The sequence below is a fragment of the Python bivittatus genome, unplaced genomic scaffold (assembly GCF_059951505.1).
Source record: "Python bivittatus isolate LINGU-HERP-01145 unplaced genomic scaffold, Pbiv_v1 ctg000370_np1212, whole genome shotgun sequence".
Classification (NCBI taxonomy): Eukaryota; Metazoa; Chordata; class Lepidosauria; order Squamata; family Pythonidae; genus Python; species Python bivittatus.
In genome coordinates this window covers 1,278,566-1,299,672 of record NW_028277062.1, presented here as the reverse complement: position 1 = coordinate 1,299,672, position 21,107 = coordinate 1,278,566, and the positions used below count along the sequence as shown (strand labels likewise).

The following is a 21,107-nucleotide window of genomic DNA, read 5'->3' as shown; positions in this document are numbered from 1 at the left end:
CTACAGAGAGATCTGCAACAGATAGTCAACTCTCAGCTTTTTGTGACTGCTCTCACAAAACCTAAGCAAGGTCAGACCTTGTTAGAGCTTGGATGGGAGACTGGGAAATCTAAGTTACTGAAAATTATTTCGCCAAGCTCAGTTATGTTTCTTTAAAAAAAATCTGTACTGGAAATTCAAAATGACAGTCTCCGCTCACAATTTAAAACTCAACAGATTTATTTATAAAAAGAAGGGGAGGTCAAATAACCGAGACCTGCAAATGCATTGGTTTAACCCAAAATTTCACCTGAAACACAAAATGCTTCTTCCCAGCAAGCCTGAATCCTCACCCAAGGAGGCAGCTGTTTTGCAGGGGGGGCACAGTATCAGAACAGCAAAGCTCCCCTGGTTGATGAGTTACACAAGATCCAGAGCAGAATCGATTAGCTGGGAGGGAAATGAGATCCTGGTTTAATGGTGATCGGACCGTAAGCCTCCATTTGCTCCAGGTGCAGGATCTGAGCTGCAGCAAGAACTAGGGAGAGGAAAGACACTGTATGGAGAATAAAATATTTTCATACATTGATGTCAAAGAAAAAGGTTTGAACAGTTCTTGCAGGAGGGCAATAGGAAAAGAAGTCTGATAACGCTTTCTCATTTCCCAACCCGTGTGCTGCAAGGCACAGATAACTAGTGGACTAGAAGTTTGTTTTTCTTGCAACTCGCAAGATTGGGCCCAGCTTGGTATAGGAAAATCATCTGTAGCTGAATAAGGAAGCAGCATAAGTCTATCAAATAATTAAAAAATATATCTGCAGATCCTTAAGGCAGCCAGACAACTTCCAAGTGGACTGTAATGGCTTTTCATCCTGCAGTGAAAAAACCTGGACATTCAGAAGATGCTTTAAGGGGACAAGAGCAAAGAAGCTTTGGATTCCTCACTCCCACCCCTTAATCTGTCCCTCTAATGTGCTGGGCCTGCAACTCCCCAGCAGTCTATTATGTAGGAAACACAAGAGGATTTGAATACAGGTAGTCCTTGTTTAGCAACTGCCCCTTTAGCGACCATTTGCAGTTATGACTGATGGAAAAGTAACTGCAACCAATCCTCATTTATGACCTTCGCGGGTCTGTACAGCAAAGGAAAGCTGAAGGAAGATCATAAGCACATTCGCAGTTTCACTTTGCGACCGCTTTGCTTAACAACCAAGTTGCCGGGCCCAGTTGTAGTCACTGTACTGTTTCTCTAGAATAATCTTATTCTTGAAACAAAGCAGTTGCCGGGAGTCGCTGGGAGTCGGGTGGCATACGCTGTTGTTATTATGACTTGCTAACTCTCTTCAGTAAAAAATACTCATCAGAAGTTCTCAGAGCTTTTCTAAGGGGGTTCCACCCCTGCTTTTGGGGTGAAGCCTGACAACACGGAGGAAGCTTCTGCTCCAAAGTACAGCTTTCTCCCAGTTCAGGACTAACACCAAAACCCAAGCCTGCTTGTGATGCAGGCCAGGAGCAGCACACGATACAAAGGGGCGGAACGCTGGTCATGCAGATGTGGCAGCCATCTTGCTCATTTGACCCCTCACCCCACCGGTGCCCCTAATGCAGACTTCCCTATTTCATCAGGTCTTTTGTATTTGTCCTGTCTCACAGGAAAAACGAAAGAAAAACAACCCTCAGTATGTTTTTCATAAACCATACGCACCCAAACAGATGTAGAAAAACCGGCTGGCAACAGCCCGAGAAGCCGTCAAGGGCACCAACTGATCAAAATCGATCTCTCCAACCTGTTCCAGTCTGGCTGCAACCAACCTGCCAGGAAATCAGAGGAGAAGTTTGCCCTAATGCCAAAGAGGGTTTGGGTGTGGACAGCAAGATGAGGTGCCAAAGAAAAGAGATTCCCCCATCTCCTCCTCTCTCCCGCCACTTCCTAGGCTCCCTTAGCAGCTTCCTCTCGAGAAAGGACAGAAAGCTCTTCATTTTATTTTTAGAAGGAACAGTGTTTTTGAAACATTTGAAAGAAGGAAACCCGAATTTCCTGGGAAGTGGTGGAATTCTGCCTCTAGAAGCAGGGGAGCGGCAAGAGCCAGGGAGGGCTCACCTTACCTGCGGACATAGTCCAAGGTGATCACGTCCTTCTCCAGGGGCAGCTCAAAACTTATTTCAGGGAGTTCGGGCACAACGGGCAAGATCCCTTCTTCTGGTTCTAGCAGAATCCTGTTGGGGAGAGAAGGAAGAATCAGATGCCAAGAAGGCTTGTTTCCCCAGCCCCAAGAGGCAACATTTCTTGGGGGCAGGCAGGCAGGCAGGCACGTAGCTGAGATTTACCTCTCTTCGGTTATCACCAAGCTTGGACGAGGTTCTTCCTCAGTTGTCTCAAGGGATATTTCTGCGAGGAAGACCAAAATTCCATCAAGAAGGGACCACTTTTCATCTTTTGGAGCACAAGAAGGAGAAGGAATTAGCTCAGTATCCTGTGATCTCCAGAGGTCAATCCAAGAACTCACCTGAGGAGCCCACAGGAGGCCCACTTGGTTCTTCAGCTGCTCGCAACTCCTGCAGGAGGAAAGAGAGAACACCAAGCCTCATGGACAAGGAACAGTGAGCCAAAGGCAAAAATGGTCCAAGAGGTTAAATAAATTGCTACCAGAAGCAAGCACCAACCTCCTAGCTTCGATTGGCTGACTTGCTGTGATGTCACAGATGTTCATGGACGTTCTATTGACTTAGTTGTCATGCGATGGATCCTTTAAGGGGGGAGTGAGCATTTGAAGGAAGGAATAGGTGGGAAGCAGGCAAAACAGGGGAGCTTTGAAGACTGGAAGACTGAGTTTAGGGAATGCTCCCTATTGTTCAATTTAGGATTCCTGGTTTATAGATGCAAACCTTGACCTGGAGACCAGCATTTTGCTCAGATCACTGGGAGACCAGGATTTCCACCCAAACAAGACTGATGGACCTTGTATTTCAATATCCTGTTTCTTCCAATAGAGACAAATCAGCTGTTTCCAGGAAGCTTCTGATCTGACAGGCAGCCTTTTCCTGTTGTTACAGCATCTTCTATACCAGTGTTTTTCAAACTTGGCAGCATGCTGGCTGGGAAATTCTGGGAGTTGAAGTCCACACATCTTAAATTTGCCAAGTTTGAAAAACACAGAGATAAACTACTCTGAATATGAAGCTTAAGTGCATCAATGGCTATTGATCAACCTCCATTGAGACTGTCTCTGAAACTGGAAGCAGCCATCACTGAATTATTATTAATAATACTATTATTATTCCTGAGATAGATAGATAGATAGATAGATAGATAGATAGATAGATAGATAGATAGATAGATAGATAGATAGATAGATAATAGGTCAACTCAAGGCAGCCAACATACCAAATACTCCTGCCTATTTTCCCTACAACAACAACCCTGTGAGGTAGGTTGGGCTGAGAGAGAGTCACCCAGCTGACTTTCATGGCTAAAGGAGGCCTAGAACTCAGTCTCCTGGTTTCTAGGCCAGCCCTTTCACCACTACACCAACTGCTGCTCTCTGTATTTTGTAAACTCAGTGATTTGCTTCTGTGTTAACACACAATATTTTTATGAAAGAAAAAACAAGTGGCTATTTGGGCTAGGTTTCCTGATAAGAACATCTTTCTCTGCTCTCCCATTGCTGAATAAAAGTGTGAGGAAAATAAGTTTCCAGATGGGGACGCATAAATTCAGTTGCAGCATAAGGAATTTGAAATAGCCTTGGAGCTGGCTTACACCAATTTTATCAGAGCATTCCCATGCCAATTCATGAATCTGTCCTAGCATTTTGGCACTCTAAACCGCCACTCCCTCTGATCTGTTTCTTTTCTTTTAGAACAATAGTTCTCTTTGAAATTGATAGCAGAGGGCAGGAAATAACTCCAGACCTATTACTTACGTATGCCTGCACCATCATATGAATATGTATGTATGCATGGTTTTTCCCTCCCCCTTTTCTGAAATGTATAAATATCAGCGCATCTCTTTTGTCTGCAAGGGGTGTCTCTCACTATCCCTTGGTGGGGTCCCCTCCAGTACATACTGTTTAATAAACACCGCAGCGAAGCCTTGATCATTTGCTTTTGGGTCCTGAGTTTTGATTCCACAGAAGGAAAATAAACGTCACCCTCAAGCCACCGGAACCCCAGGTGGCAGAATCACCACCCCACCCCACCCTCTGCAAATGCATTGGCGCAGAGGTCAGAAGCTACAGTTTCATCTGTCGGGAGATCACATCCCAAAAAGACGATTCATCGGCCGATCTGCTCTTGCATCAGGCCATCTTCCATGCAAGGTTTCCAGGAAAAAGGCAGCTGGAAGCAGGCCTATCCTTGTGCCTTACTCATAATTCCAGCTGGTTACACCCGATTAATAGGCAATGCCCTAACTTAGGCACAGAACTCAGCAAACCCTGGCAAAAGTGCTAATCTGGCTACAGTCAGGAGATCAAAAGGTGAAATACCCTTCGGGCGGATCTTCTTCCCCCCCCCCCCCCAGATATTGTGGCAAAGATGCTTTACACGGTTATTTCTGCATGTAGACATCACGGGGAACGCTCTTGCTGTCAGCAACTTTCAGCACATAGATGCCATGGGTTCACACATGAAAGGCACCACCGACAGGAAGAAGTGACCACAGACAGACGGCAACATCTTCCTCTTCCCTCCCCACTCCCGCCCCAGCTGTGCTCTAAAGCGGGGAAGGCCGTGCATAGATTGGTGGGTGTTAGACCGAGGACTCAGAATTCAAAATTGCTAACTGGCACCCAAGCTTCCAAAGAAATGTACTGGGGATTTTTGCTTCCTTGATTTTCTGGGAACACTTATGATTACGGTTAAGTTCTCACTAAAAAAGGAGTTGAACGCCTTCCAGCTTGCTCATGAACTCATGACTTTTCTCTGCAGGGGCCTCAACCATCCCGTACAGTGAGGCAAGGAGAAACTGAGGCCCGCCAGGCCCCACCTTCAAGCATCTTGTCTGCTGGGTGACTTCTCCACGGAAGGCCCTGATCCTCATTAATTGCTCCAAATGGGGACTGAGAAGAGGTGGATTGCTAGTCCCTAAACCAGTGTTTCTCAACCTTGGCCACTCTAAGTTGTGTGGACTCCAACTCCCAGAATTCCCCAGCCAGCCATGTGGGAGTTGGAGTCCACACAACTTAGAGTGGCCAAGGTTGAGAAACACTGCCCTAAACTGTCACACCTGTCAGCTGCTGAGAGATTTTGAGTCTGAATTTTTACCTCAAGTTCACTGGGGACCTCAGCTCTTCGCGCTTCCTCCTCAGCGAATCGTTGCTTGGCATAGTTCACCTGCTGGACGTGGGCGCAGCGGGACCAGAAGCCATGGAGAGTGGGGTGCATCCATCCTGATCAAAGAAAAAAAGCAGCATGGGTGGGCTAATAGGGCAAAGGTGCTGTTTTATTGCTGAAAAGGGAGGTGTAGGGGCTTAAATTCCAACACCCTTGAGCTGGCATCTCCCCTCCAAAAAACCCAGAGCTGCTTTTCTCAAAATACAGGTAGTCCTCGCTTAACAACCACAACTGGGATTGACAACTCCGTCACTAAGTGACATGGTTGTTAAGCAAGACATTCCATGACCGCAACAGGGTTACGACCTCACTTCCACTGCAGTTGTCAAGCAAATCACCCGTGGTTGTTAAGCGAGACATCACATGACCACAACTTGTGATTTTACTGCTGGCTTCCCCATTGGTTCTGCTTGTTGGAAGGCAGCTGTGAAGCACCTGAATGGCAATCGCGTGACTGTGGGATGCTGTGACCATGGTAAATGCGAGGAACAGTCGTAAAGTTGCTTTTTCAGCACCGTCATAACTTCAAATGGTCACTAAACAGGGCAGTCATTAAGTGAGGACTACCTGTAATGCCCACCAGAGATGTTAAACCTTTCCCACCCTGGTGGCAGCTCCTTCAACTCCAATGCCAGCATGGCTACCCAGGGAATTCTGGGAACGAGAGTCTCAACACATCTGGAGGGGACAGATTGTGGAATAGCTATGTTAGCATTGCCTTTAAAACTCAGGCACCCGAGTGGTGTGGAGTTGGAAAGAACCTAGTCCCTGAATTTGAGAGAGAGACACTATGTCTTTGCAAAGTGGCTTTTTTGCCCCCTCCCCACCACAATATGAACCACAGGTATTTCAGGCAAAGGAAAAACCATTTTATTAAGGGGAGCCTAGTCTTTATATGGAGCAGAGAAACAAATGATACATGCATTCGATACGTGTGATGCATCAGAAAGCAACAAATCAAATAATAAAAGATGCTGATTTGATGTGAGAAAAGAGAGACACCCTTAAAATATGTTGCATCTCCTTCTTTCCCACCCGGGCTTGTTCTTTAACACTTGCCACCCTCAAGGACTTCAGAATGCACCCTTATTGTTTAGTTTCTGTAAAGGCTAGTTTTCATGCATCAAAGGAAATGGCTTTTGGCTCCAAGGAAAAACCTGGTTTCCCAAACCTAAACGAGAGGCCTAGACTGCCATGCTAATATGCTAAGATCACCTTTAGTAAACAGCTAAAAATGAACCCTAAAATTCCAGGTCACGTTAGATCCAGTCAAACCACGGAAACCATGTCACGTTGGCTGGGAATGCACATAAAAAGCAGGCAGAGCTTCCACTGCACCACTGCAGCTGCCATTTTGACTTGTTGGACCACACCTGTGGACATCCCTGACCACATCTCTCTGGTTTGCACCCAGAGAGCCTTCAGTTCTACCCAACCATGACAATTCCCAGACAGAATTCTCAGGAATGGCCAGGACTGTTGGCCAAGCCATGGCTTGGCCAGTCAAATGCTAGGACGCAAGAGCCAAAATCACACACAAATGGGGGAAATTGCAACCTGTTTATTCTGTACGGCAATAAAGAGGCACTCTCGGGACCCAAGTCACAAATTGAGAGCCCCCCCTACACAAATTAGTATAGCCTTTATACACTGGTGAAAACAAAAGCACATGATCGTTTGAACTATAAGCAGTGGGCAATAAGCAGTAAATTATTCACACCGCTAGTTGGGCAGAGCAGCCCCCCAAGAGGTGGGCTCCTTGCTAAAACGTTACAGCCTCTTCCCTTCTATCTTTCCCTAGCTGATAAGGCTGGTATATAAAACTTCTAGCTAATTTATCTACAAAAGGAAAAAGGGAGCTGGCCTTGGGTCTACTGGTTCCAGATCTTCAATAATGGCAACCACATGATCGTTCCAGGAATTCGCAGTGCAGAGTAAAGGGGCTCGAAGAGGAGCAACCATGAACTAAGATGGACAAAATGAGGTTTCTCTGGCTCCAGCCAGCTGCACCAGCTGTGCCAGCCCATCAGCGCTGGCTGTGGAATTCTGGGAATTGAAGTCCACGCACACTTGGAAATCGCTACAGTTGGGAAACACGAACTAGGCAGACCGTTGCTTAAAATCTCATTTTAACTCAGAACAGTTTGATTTTGCACCATGACCTCTGACAGGTTTCTCGGAAGCTGCTTCCAAGCAGTTTCAACCAACAACAACCCACACATTGTCCTCCACCCATGCTTTTAATGTTATCAACCCTTTATTACTGTCGTTTCACTTTTACTGAAAGCTGATCAATGGTGGCACCAGAAATCAGAACCGATTCCAGAACTGAGCTTCCTAGGTCAAACCTGCATTCATTTTTCATCATAGCTCAGTTCTGTGTTGTTTTAGCCAACGATGGAAAGCTGACTTTGACCCAGCGCACTTTGTTCTATGTTTATTAGCAATCCTGAGGCTGATCCACCCCAGCCCAATTTTGCAAATGAAGCGAACAAAAAGAAAGGTTATCACTTTCGATCCACCCAAGAGCCTAACTGAAGCTGCGGACCTTAACAGGAAGAGCCTGGTGCAGCCTCTTACGCCGAGATAAGCCATCTAAGGTTCATTGAAATAAGTGACAACGCAGGGGTCCTGTGGTTTGAGAACCCAGCTTGCTAGATAATTTGTCTTTTCTTTCATTGCAGGCTGAAGGGGGCAATTCAGTTCAAGACTGGAACTGAGCAGGATTAATGCCACCCTATATTTAGATTTGAACCAGTCGATTAGTACAATAGTACGCACAGTCCAAGCCAGGTCCTAAAGGAGGGAAAGAAGTCTGTGTTCATTCCCACCTGTCAGGCAAGGTCCTGAATTATTCTGGGGCATTGATGTGAGACAAAACATTTGCCTCCCGCAAAGTACAGGAGGGGAAGAGAACTGCCTGGGGAATCACAGAGACAGGGAGGTTCATTTACCATATGTCGGGTTGCCCAGCAGCTCTGCTGGAGTCTTTAATCTCTTTGCTGGCAGGAGTACCATCTCCTAAAAAAATGGCAGGGAGAAGTCAAGCATTAACATGTAAGGGGGTGATGAAAAGGGAATTCACCCGACTGAGGTGGGAGACAAGATTTTGGAACACTCTTTTCTTTTGGCTGTGAATAAACCTACAACCCTGAAGCAAAACTCCCCTGACTTCTGACAGTGGAGAGAAGAAACTCAACAGGAGGGGAAGTGGCTTTCCAGGCACATGTGAAGCCCACATCTCCCTGTATCGAACATCTACCAGTGGCTGGCACTGTGTGTGGGGATCCGCAATCTGTTTCTGGAAATCTTCCCGGGAAATCTGGGTCACAACATCCATGAAACGCAGCTGCCTTCGCCGCTTAGAGGGGCGTGGCGGAGACGGCTCGTATTCAGGCAGACGGAGCTGAAAAAACACGAGAGAACTTTTGGCATGACCCCGAGCAGCTTGTACGACGTCCCTCTTGTGGGCAGCCTCGGCTCATTTTGAGTGGGAGAAGGACCCACCTTCCCACCCTCTTTTTCTCTCACCTCAGGACTCAACGGGGCGGGTCGCTTTATCTTGGGGCTAATCCTGGGTGAACGGGGAGAAGGTGGGAACTTCGGTTCCTGTGCTGGAGGAGTAATCTCTAAAGATAAGGAGCAATGCTTCCTTAATGAAAGCAATGATGAGTTTACCCAAGGCGTTTGGAAAACAACCATGTTTTTCTTGCCCACATAAAGCACATCAGAGCTAATAGGATTTTCCCAGGAGAGGCAAGATCACAGGCAGAGAAAAAAATGTCCTGCCTAACTGAGCACGGAAGGTTACATCCTCCTGGTGCCTTAGCCCAATCCCAACACATGTGTGCAGGTTTTATTCCATATAACGTATATCGGGTGGTTTGTGAAGCTGAACAATGAGCACATGGAGTTTGGGTTTCAGAGGTATCAAAACTATTCAAGATCTTGCAGCAAATTAAATCTGGGAGTTTTTGCTCACAAATTATATACCGTTCTCATAGAATCAGGCCATCTTTGAGTCAAGTCCAAGTGAAAGTTTGTTTGAATGGGGCTCCACAGATCACGCTCTTTGCCCTCCCACCCCAGCCGGGCCTCTTTCCCACAAGGGACGCAGACCACTCACCCAAAGGCTGCAGAGGAACGCTGACAGAGGGCTGGGTCTCTTCTCTCAGCAGCAGCCCCATTTCTTTCACAGCCAATGTCTCCTCCACAATCCTGCCTCCCCCACCAAAAAAATGAAATGCCATGTTATACCTATAGAAATATCTTGTACAAAACATATGCATTGTGGAAATAGATGGATTCTATGAAATTTTTTGAATGCTAGACTACAAATTATTTTTATTATGTAAATGTTTAGATACTAGAGTAAGAGGTGAATATACAGTATTTATATACCCGTACCAAGGAAAGTCAGAAGCTACTCTTCCTTTTTCATGTTTTTTCTTTACTGATTTTTCTTTTCTTTCTTTCTTCCTTCCTTTTATTCTTTTTTGACCTTCCTGTATTTTAACCTTTTGGAAATTTAATAGAATTTATATTCTAAAAAAAAAGAAGTAATGAAATGCCCATTTTTCTTGTTTCATTTTGTCTCCAGAATAAGGGCCTGTGGCATACAGGAGGTGGGGCTGGCCATGGCTGACAAGCTTCAAGGGACAAGAGATGTTTGAATAATGCGAATATATGATTTTTGATATGTGAATAATGTAAACGGCGCCCGGGGAGCTCATGGCGTTTCTTGTGGAAAAGGAACAGGAAAAGAGACTGGTGGAGACCAGTTTGCAATTGAGACACCCCAGTTATAAGTTGTAGCGATTGGCGGAGGGGGTGGGTATTGAAAGCATGTTTCCCCACCCCATGTTTAGACTTCAGCTCCCAGAAATCAAAACCACCATGGCCAGTACAAGATGGGGCACTCCCACACAGGCACAGATGTCACAGAAGAGACATCCAACCTCAGATGTGGGGAGGCTGATTGTGGCTGTGAAGTAGTACAGGAGAGGAGAAGAGACTGCTTTTAAAATTTATTTTGGGGTAAACTGGAGCCCCAGGCCACCAAATTCTATTGCAACGCAGTCCACGTGGGGCTGCCCTTGAAGAGCATCTGGAAGCTTCAGCTGGTACAGAATGCAGCTGCCCGGGTGGTAAATAGTGTTGACTACTCGGCACATGTAACACCACTGCTCCGGGAGCTGCACTGGTTGCCGGTGTATTTCCGGGTGCAATTCAAGGTGCTGGTTGTCACCTACAAAGCCTTTCATGGCTTGGAACCAGGTTACTTGAGGGACCGTCTTTTCCCAGTTGTTTCTACCTGTCCAATTCGGTCTGGCAGGATGGGCACGCTCCGGGTCCCATCAGCCAAGGAATGTCCTATTGTGTGGGAGATGGGCGGGGGGAGAAATCCAATAAATAAATAAATAAAATAAAATAAATAAAAAATGTCGGCTGGCAGGACCCAGGAGATATGCCTTTCCTGCTGTGGCGCCTGCCCTCTGGAACATCCTCCCTCCTGAGATTAGGATGGCCCCGACCCTTCTGGCTTTTCGGAAGGCCTTGAAGACCTGGCTTTGTGCCTGGGCCTGGGGCCCCGAGGGTGTGAAGGTTCATGGTTGTGTTGATACCAACGTTTTTTTAAGATCTCTTGGCTGCATTTATATCGTGTTTAATTTTCTGTACTGTTTTTCACGTTGGCTGTTTTTATTGTTGTTAGCCGCCCAGAGTCACTGGTCTGAGAGGGGCGGCTATATAAACCGAATAAATAAATAAATAAATTCAAAAAGTCATGCTAGGCAAGCCCAAAAAAAAAAAAAAAAAGTAAGTAGTTCCCAGAGACAGTTTAAATTCCTTAGTATAGCTTCTGGATAGGCTTCTGAAATCCAACAAGCCCGCTGCAAGGGTTTGATCGCTAACCAAACCGGGAAGAGTGTGTGCAGAGTCCCCTATTGTAGGGGAGATGGGCGGGAGAGAAATCCAATAAATAAACAAATAAACTCACAGGGGGATTCCTCCTTCTCCTTTCAAGCCTCTTTGATCGAGTCTTCCGAGTTTCAAATCATTCTCTCTGCCTGTTCTCCAACGCCCTGCCCCTCCCTTTGGGCCCTCCCTGGGCCTGCATACGCGGATTCACCCACAGCCCAACGGGGAACGTCAAGAGAAGTCTCCAAGTCCCATCCTTTACCCTGTCGGAGGCGACAGCCCCAAGGATACCCAAGGTTCTTGTGCTCTGGCTTCCTCCACAGATTCTGGGGAAAAAAAGAGTGAAAGGGAAAAAGTGCAACCACACTCGTGAACCAAGGAAGAAATGTGGGCAGGGGAGCTAAAAAATGAGATAGGGAGGTAATTGGGAAGTTAGAAGAAACTTTGGAAATGGGCAGGGAGAGGACCCATACTGTAACCCAGTGTTTCTCAACCTTGGGAACTTTAAGATGTGTGGACTGCAACTCCCAGAATTCCCCAGCCAGCATGGCTGGCTGGGGAATTCTGGGAGTTGAAGTCCACACATCTTAAAGTTCCCAAGGTTGAGAAACACTGTTGTAACCACTCTACAGAATCCTGTAACAAAGGCATGCTTTTTTTCTCTCTGTTCACAAATGTTCGTAGCCTCCAGAAAAACTTTCGCGAAAGTTGAGCAAGTCCCCCAATGAGAGGAAACAGGAACAATCTCTCTCCTTCCACCCTTCCTCTCTGTACTCAGTATGGAGATGGGACAGACCAGCCCTTCCCAACCAGGGGATCTTCAGTTGTGGTGGCTCCCAACCCCAAACCCTGGTAGTTAAAGGATGAGGGGAACTACATATCTGCAGGGCTGGGATGTTCAAAGTGGCTGATGTCCTCAAGATGACCTGCTGAGATAGAACTCCAGACTCATCAGCTTGATTTTCCCTGCTCTCCTAATGCCCAGGTCCCACCTTCTTGCAAAGATCTTAAAGGTGAACCAGAGACCCTCACTGGATTTCAAGCATGGCCTCCCCTCTCCCGTCCTGGGGATTTCAGAAAACAACAGAGGCCACTGACCATTGGTAGATCTAATGTTCTCAAATGTTCCTGAGTTTCAGAACCAACCTAAAAGTCTCACCAAGTCTGATGGGGTCCTCTCCTTCTCTCCACTCACCTTCCTCCACACGCCTTTTCTTGAAAGCAACTTGAGGGGACAGTGGTCCCTCCTCTGCCCCGGGCACCAGGAATCCTTCCTGCTCCACCAACAAGTCGATCTCTCCAGCTGTGATTTCAGGGAGATCTTGCTCACCCTAAGGCAGGCAGAAGAAGCTGCCATGGATCTGTTGTGTTGGTCTCTCTCCCTCCCTGACATTATGGATCAGGTCGTTCTTGTCCGCCTCTTCCCCACCTCCCGGCATGAGGGCTTACTTCAATTTTCAGCAAGGTGATGGGCTCGGATTCTTTGAGCGTGATCGCTTCAGGAGAGACTGTGATGACTGGTTTTCCTTTGGAACAACAGGATTTGGAGATTAGTGGTTGACTATGCAAACTCACGCTCTCCCTTCCCTTAGAGCCATGGAAACTAACTACAACAGAAATGCCATTCTCTAAAAATGCTGAAAAATAAATAATTGGATGTGCGAAGCCAGTGAATCTTCACACAGAGTTGTTTTCATTTACGGCATGGTAACGTGTGCATTGGTCATCCTCGGCGAGCCGAAAGGTTCTGTGATTTTCTATTTTTGTTTTTGTTGCCGCAAATGATTATAAGGTAAACTACCGCCGAAGAATTTCTACTGGGCTCGTTCTGTATAATGGCCCTTACACAGTTGAAGAGGCAGGCGATGAGCAAACAGAAGGAAAGGGCCTCTTTCTGCGGCCCTTGGCAAGTTTGAAAAGTATCAGCCAGAAGCTGCAGAGAACAGATGGGCTCTGGAAAAGCAAAGAATGACGGGCTCTTTTCCATCTGCAGAGGAAAGGGGCTTGGGTCGCAACAATTGCCCCTGCGCATTAATTCCTGCAAATGTTACATGTTCCTACAATCCTTTGAAAGCTGCAGCCAGAGGAGGCTTTTGGAAGCTTTCACACTTGCATTGTGTTAACAACAGAGGCTTCTGGGCAGTTTCAGTTTCAAGCCGCAGCTGAGCTGAACAGCAGAAAATCATTCTGCGTAAATGAGGTGAGAGTCACCACATCCTCCTTCAAGTAGCGCGGTTGGCAGGACGTGTATCTGCGGGTTTACCGCCTTCCTGCAAGGCAAACTGGTAGCTGTTGAGGGAGGCAGATGTTGGCCTGTTGATAAGAGGCCTTCCCACCCCAAACCGCACTCCTGGCCCCGGAGTTTCGGCCTCACCTGCCCTTCGAGGTGGGACGGATGGAGGAGGTCGTTCCGGAGGGCTTCTTTCAGGAGTCGGCGCTTCCAAGATGTCTCGGATCTTGGAAAATAGGAGGGGCGATCAGCCTTATATTGCGCCAGGAATTGGATTCACGTGGCTCAAGATTTCAAGCGGGAGTTTTTCCAGCTCAGGGTAGGACCAGCTGGATGACCTTTGCTGACTTAATCAGGGCCAGAAGTGGTTCGTATTTGGATGGGAGACCACCAGGAAACCCCACCATTGCAGGCTACACTGGGAAATAAAATATCTAGAAAAAGTCCATCCTAAACCCCTTCTGCATTGTTGTCATGAAAGTGCCACAGTCGTACCTATAAATTGAGCTCAACACAAAGAAGCATTTTCAATCCAAACAAGTAGCAGTAGCTGGCTGGCCTTGTCAGGGCTTGGAAGCTAAGCAGGAACAAGCCCAGCTAGTGGTTGGGTGGGAGACTTACCCGGAAAACTTGGGACTGTAGGCTGGACAGGGAAGTGCAAAGCAATATCCCGGAAGAAAACAGCTGGCAAACTGTTTTCTTCCATCTGCTGCCAAGAAAACTAGGTGATGCGAATTGAGGTCAATGGGAAGGGGACTTCCCCTTCACCTGGAGAGGCCCAGCCTTCCAAGAGGCGGCATGTGAGCTAGAAGTGCTTGCGGCCCTGATCCAGGACGCCAGACGTGGTTAGGGCATCGGGGTGGGGAGGAACAGCCCTCAGCACCTCCAAGAAGAGAGATCATCTTACATGAGGGATGGATAAAGGACTGGGCAGCACAGGCTCCATCATGCCAAAAAAGGGATCAGGAGCTTCCTCCAGAGCTTCCATCAGGGCCAGTTGATCGGGGAGGAGCAGCCCCGGTCTGGAGTTGGGAAGAACAGAAAGAATTAACAACTTCCTGAGGAATCCTAAAAAGTCACGGGCCTTTTACTTTCCCTGAACCGTTCTAAGCTGGGTTTTCCCCAGCCTGGTGGTTGAAGGACTACAAGATCCATCATCTCTCCAGCAGCACCCCTAACTGGGGATGATGGGTGTGTAAACCCACACATCTGCAGGATGCCAGGCTGAAGAAGGCTGTTTTAAACCATCTTCCCTACAAACAGGGAGGCAAATAACATGCATTCCAGAGTGATCAGGGAGGAAGAAGGCTGAACAGTCCCCCTTTTGTTAGTGTGATTTTCAGATCAAATGTCCTTATTCACTCAGCGACTCTGAAATGCCTTGACAACCACGGGGAATCTTCTGACCTTAACTTTCTCCCATAAATCCCATCCCAAGGATTTTCGCACTCAGCATGGCTGAGAAACTGAGTCTGAAAGATGTGTCTACCTCCCTATTTCCACGAGGGATCACTCTGATAATAAATATTATTTTGCAGAATTGGAAATTGTGGCCCAAAAAGAGACCAACTTGTTCAAAGTCCACCTACAAATCTAAGTCAGGCAAAATCTCCATCACTCACTGCTCGAGATCCGTCAAATCAATCCTTATCTGTTGATGAGCTCGGCTGAGGCGTTCCAGGGTGTGTTGGATTTCCTCTGGAAAGAAAAATTCAGAACTGGGAACAAGGTGAATAATACCAACTTGGAAGCAATACTTCCTATTTCCTTAATCCAAATGGTTGAAATAAACATATCATCAGTGGTACCCCTGAATTTTGGAAAACCTCGGAGGAAAATACATGCAGGAAAGACAAATACAGGCACGGTTCTCATTTAAATTCCCCGACCTAGCATCTTCCAAATGGGTTGGGCCCGACCACTAAAAAACCAACATCCTGGAGTTATTGTAAAGAAGGACTTTGTAGGAAGAAAGCTATGTTAGTCTATCAGAACCTAGTAACATCTATTTAGGCTAGCAACTTTTGTTAAAAAGCAGGCGCTTTTGTGAGATGTATCTGATAAGTAACTCACAAAAGCTTCTGCCTTTTAATAAAACGTGTTAGTTGGAAGAGGTGCTACCCGATGCCTCCTGATTTTCTGAAAGAAGGAGAAACCTGTTCTAGGAAGGAACAAAAGGGAAAGGTGGTTTGGATGGAATCCTACCAACAAGATATTGACATTGGCGACTGTAGACCAGGATCACGCCATATTGCAGCTGAGCAGAGAGGTAGAGTGAGAATCGGGGCCGGGGTGCCCCAGGAACTGGTGGCGGGACACGGACCAGAATGAACGCCATGATCTCCTCACTGTAGAAAGAAGGAAATAAAGATATTCCCATCAGCCTCTCTGTTTTTCCTCACTGATCCATCCCGTCCTCCTTTCCGCGTCTTTGCTTCGGGGACAACCCCAAAGTTAAGTCACTGGAGCTGAACACAGCCTGTGAGCCCAGGAAGAATGGCACTATTGATAGATACAGTACTCTACATCTAGACCACCTTTCAGGTTTTCTTAAGCACTAGTAACTTGAGCTTTTAGGAAGTATTGCACGTTAAAAGCGGCACCATTACAGAACCTGGAATGCACGTACACAACCTTGGTGGAACAACTAGTAACCTGGTTCTTTGTTCTCCTCTTTTGGAAAGGATGGAGGGAGAAGATGAAAAGAAGCTGAAGAGACATTTCAGGAAAGCCAGATGTGACAGCATCTGGCTGGATTTATCGATGAACCAGAATGTTGGGAGCTGTCAGCCATGAATTAGCTCTTGGAACAGTCTGCATATTTCCAGTGCACTGGATGACACACACACACACACACACCCCTTCACCTCCAGCCACTAAATTTAAAGTTGACAGCGTGCAAACACATAGCACATTACAGCCTAGGGTGGTGATGGCAAATCTATGACTCACGTGTCAAAGGTGACACGCCACAAGGTTTTGGGTGACACACCAGCATTCACCAACACCCAATAACTGTTCTCCCTGTTTCAGTTACCAAAGAAACAGAGTTCGTTTTACTCGTATTTCATTTTTGTAATGATTTGGCATTTCTTTATATAATACATAGCACCGCACAGGATTGGACTGCATTTTTAAAAAATAAACCAATATGTAAAGAATTGTTTTTCTTTTGTTGGGGGGGTGGGGGTAGTGACACGCCAGCAGAGTCAAGTCAGGCATTTTCTGAATTTCTGACACGCTGAGCCCAAAAGGTTCACCATCACTGGCCTAGGGCTACCGGATCTAGGCTGCAAAATCAGATGGCTTCCAGATGGCAGCAAACCGTCCCTATTGTGTCCCTCTCTGCTGCCCTCAATGGTCATTGATGGTTCTGCATCCCAGATCTGGCAACCGGATTGCAGTGCCTTTCACCGAACCTGCCCTCTTAAAAGAAATAATAATAATAATAATAATAATAATAATAATAATAATAATAATAATAAAAAAACACTTCATCTGCCCAACAGATCTCAAATCCTCTTTTAGGGGATTCACCCCTCACTCACCATGTTTGTGGAACATTGACCTTCAGGTATTCCCGCTTTAGGAGTTTCCCCGCGCCAGTCGCTGCCAACCTGTGGGGCACACGGGTTTGTCATTTAGGGGGGTTAAGAGCCCTGATCCATGTGCAACACTATTCTACTGCACCCAACACCTCAATTCCCAACAAAGGAAATTACCAAATCGTAGCAAAGCATCCAGTATGGCGTTGCAAAACATTGGGATAGTAGAACATGATGGAATCAGTATTCTTTTTTAAGAATAACAACTTGTGAGACTTTTAGACACTGTAAACTTTTGGGGGGGAGTTGCTTTCCTCCAAAAAGGGTGGCCCTTTTTCAGAAATTCTAATTCTATAGATTTATTTTATTATTTTATTTATATATTTATTCAAATTTATTAATAGATATATTTAAGTTTGTTTCTTAGAGTCAAGGGAGTTTGACCTCAGAAATCAAGTAATCTCAATGTCTTAGTTTGACACAGCATCAAAATTAAGACAGGCACTTTTTCCTCCCCATAAAATTAAATTATTTCATTGTGAATTAGGCCTTAAATCAACATTCAGGTCAGTACACAATTAATTAAAGGAAATGCTAAATAATGAAAAATTGAAAAGTAGGATTGTGGAGATTTTTAGGAACACTTTTAAATTAAAAGGGCAACATGAACAAGTTAATAAGCAAATAGAATTTACTCAGAGAAGGCCCCTTCTAGTGACAATGTTAATGAAAATAGCTAAAGAAGACAGGCCTACAACTAATGTTCAAACTATTTTACAAGAAAGAAAAGCTGAAGCCCAACTGGACATACAATTAAAAATAAATTTTATTATACTAATTGTGAGATGTAAATAATGATACAATATTAAGAATTAATACATTGGTAAGAGGACTTAGCAAGAATGGAACATCAACCAGAAACTTGACACAATTAATTAACAGGGACAGATTATTGAGCTGAGGAAACCAGATTAACAGAACCCAGAAATTCAAAGCTTTAAAAATAAATAGTTTTTTTAAAAAAGCAAAGTTGCCATAAAAAGTTCAGAACTGGAAGAGGCAGAATCACAAAAAAGACAATTAACGAGAGGGTTAATTAGTGCTTAATAGTTAATTATGCTGTTTTAACTGGAGTAAAACCAATAGTCTGGAGTTTTTGACCAACTACTTTAATCTATCTTGTTAATTACTGCAAAGGTGTCAGTAATTTTTGAGAATTCAGGTGAAAAGATGAATAAAAACGATACACTGACAACAGTTAAGCTATCCCCAAAATGGGGAACCTGGTTGGTTAACTAATTTGTTTAAATGTGGAGCCAGTAATTAAGGAATGTAACTGGAATTAAGTAAGGAAAGAGTTGGATTCAGAATTATGCTCCTAAGTAAAGAGAAAGCTAAGCCCCCAACGCCGCCGAAGGTATCCTGGACTCAAAGTGAAACAAGTAACAGTCTTGTCTCTAAAAGAATGGCTTTTAACCAATCGCTGCTGTCTTCTGAAGCCCTGACCAATAGGAATCTCTCCCTCCTTTAATGGCTCAGCCAATCCTGGCACGGAGAGGCACGTGATGAAAACTTCTCTTTGAGCTTGGAGACAGTCTTAGTTCTCCAGTTCCAACCAATCACATCTCCGTTATTCTCTCTTCCCCCTCTGGGCGCAATTGGGTAGCTCCACGCTCCTGATTGGTTCGAACCCAACAGCTGCTCATCATCCCGTCCTCCTTTGACTAGGGTGGACTAATAAGAAGGCTCTTCAGGGTTCTAGCCAATCAAAACTTACTTCTTCGATTCTCAAATAAGTGCCATTCTGACTTTTCCTGAATCTTTCCCCGATGCCCATTCGCCCGCCCTCTACTATTGACCAATGAGAAGAAAGAGCTTGGTAGGAAAACTATCCAATCACAGCACAAAGTGATTTTGCCCCTCCTATTTTCCCTGGAGGTTCTTTTTCCCCCTAGAGATAATAATGTGTCCCTTAATGTCACAGTTGTGTTATTATTATTTCTATTTCTATTTCTATTTCTATTTCTATTTCTATTATTATTATTATTATTATTATTATTATTATTATTATTATTATTTAAACTTATATGCCACTGGACTCTCAACGACTCTGAGCAGCTGACAACAAAGAAATTACAATAAAAATCAAAAGAACATAAAAAGTAAAATAAAATAATACCCCCATCCTTCTGTTTACACAATCATAAGGTATAATGAGAATAGAATTATTAACAATAAATACCCAGGCTGTCATTGTTGGTCGGCCTAGCCTACCTCACAAGGTTGTTGTGAGGGTTAAAACAGGTTGGGTTAAAAATCACTTTCCCCCTTCTAGTGCCTGTCAGAGGAAAGAGGAGGGAAAAGTTCTAATTCAGCCCTCCATAACCTGGCCCTTCTAAGCAAGCTGTATTACATGCCCCATCCTCCCCTACTAGACAGATTAGGGTTGATGGGAGTTATAGTCCAACACAACCAGAAAGACCCAGATTAGGGGAAATAGCTCTGTGTAAATCATAAAGAATCAGCGGTTCTGTCTTCCTTTGGAATTTCATTTCGTTAATTTATCTGAGACGAAGAATCAATTGCTGGCACTAAATCACAGGGCCCTGCTTTATTAGTGGCTTATTTTTATTTGGTTAGTTGTATTCCTGCAACTAACACACTTTATTCTACAATTTTCATGTCTAGGGCTCTTGTTTGCTAAGTTTTCCTGGGCTTGCACAGGAGATGATTCTGCATAGGCCAGCTTTAATTCAGTTTTATCTTATGGTTGATTTGCAGGAATGAAAGGGAAAATGATTTGGGAGGATGGGTTGCCTAGCAACCCTGGGAGTATGCCCTGGCCTTGCCAGGGCAATCACACCCTCCCTCTGAAAGGGGACTTTGAACTATTAATTGCAGGCAGAACCTGGATGTCATTTCTATGCCTTATTCCAGCAATCCGGCGTGGTTTTGGACTTTAGCAATCTTTGAGTGGATTGTGCAAAGAAGATTAAAAGACCAAGCAGAAGTAGAAAATCAGATGTGAAGAGCAGAATAGTTTGGACTCTGCACCCAAGGAAGATGGGAGTTGCTTGGAGTTGCTTGGAGCCATTCTCCTGTAGCCGGAAAGACCAACTGAAATTAGGGATAGGGAATCAATCCCCCAGCAGCTAGGAAGAACAAATAACAACTTCAGAGCCTATTTATTATGTAACATATTTTTTTGCCCAGCTGCAATTCAAAAAAAGACCTTCGGCTCGCACGACAAAGCAATTTTTATTTGTTTGCATGCGGTGTGCATCTCCTTCTAGGGTCAAGATCTGAACTTAAAAGCTCTTGCCTTCCTAAGAATTGCAAAACAGAATTTTAAGGGTGTATCTTTACAGATGTGCCCAAACTGAACACTGAAGTGTGATTTCAATGTACCCTCCGTTCATCACGTTTTCCAAATCCAACCCATTTTTTCATCATTAAAAGCAGTCATAGAGCTGGAAAAGAACTTAGAGGTCCAACCTCTCAATGCAAGAGCCAATCCCCATGTTCAAAATGAGTTGATAGTTTGAGAAGGGGAGGGAACTGGATGGTAACTGTCCAGTTGCTCCAAAACAGGACAAGACTATTTCAGCCATTTTAAGAATTGAATGATTTATATGAAAATGCAGCATTTTAGTACTGGATCACTTGATCGCTTCTCCAGATGCAGCAGAACAAACCTGGGGAGACCAGAAATGCCTCCTTGAGCTTTCAAAGTTGCTGGATGTTTGCCTTGGGGGTTCCCGTTTGGGGAAAGGTGTACCAGGAAACCCTCTTGCTAGCACTGACTTGCTTTGGCTCTGCCAAAAGTTTGCCCACTGGTGCCCTGGGCTTCCCAAAGAGAAGAAAAACAAGATCAGAATGAGCTAAAGAAATATAAAATAAATACAATGTTTAAATGCAGTGGGGTGGGGGTGGTGAATGTCAACTGTTTTTAACGGAGCAGTGCAAAATTGCAAAATTCCTCCGTCGCCCATCTGGGAGAGCAAAGAGAAGTTCTGGGTAAGACAACCTAGTGATCTCAGCAAAATTGGAGCTAATTAATCAAAGTTGGAATTAAACTGAGGTCATAAACTGTTGGATTT

General features: G+C 45.1%; 1 protein-coding gene across 1 annotated transcript; it reads right to left on the bottom strand.

Annotated features, from left to right (window-relative positions):
• Positions 1-201: 201 nt before the first annotated feature.
• REC8 (REC8 meiotic recombination protein) lies at positions 202-17,240 on the bottom strand. The gene is made up of 19 exons (XM_025171879.1): positions 17,185-17,240; positions 17,011-17,079; positions 15,668-15,810; positions 15,085-15,160; positions 14,370-14,484; positions 13,607-13,688; positions 12,682-12,758; positions 12,428-12,563; positions 11,495-11,558; positions 9,440-9,531; positions 8,845-8,942; positions 8,576-8,719; positions 8,268-8,334; positions 5,245-5,369; positions 2,487-2,535; positions 2,308-2,368; positions 2,086-2,196; positions 1,685-1,791; positions 202-517 (listed from the first exon to the last, which is right to left on the bottom strand). The coding sequence occupies exons 1-19, from the start codon at positions 17,238-17,240 to the stop codon at positions 426-428; spliced, it is 1,764 nt and encodes a 587-aa protein (XP_025027647.1). The 3' UTR covers positions 202-425.
• Positions 17,241-21,107: the final 3,867 nt, after the last annotated feature.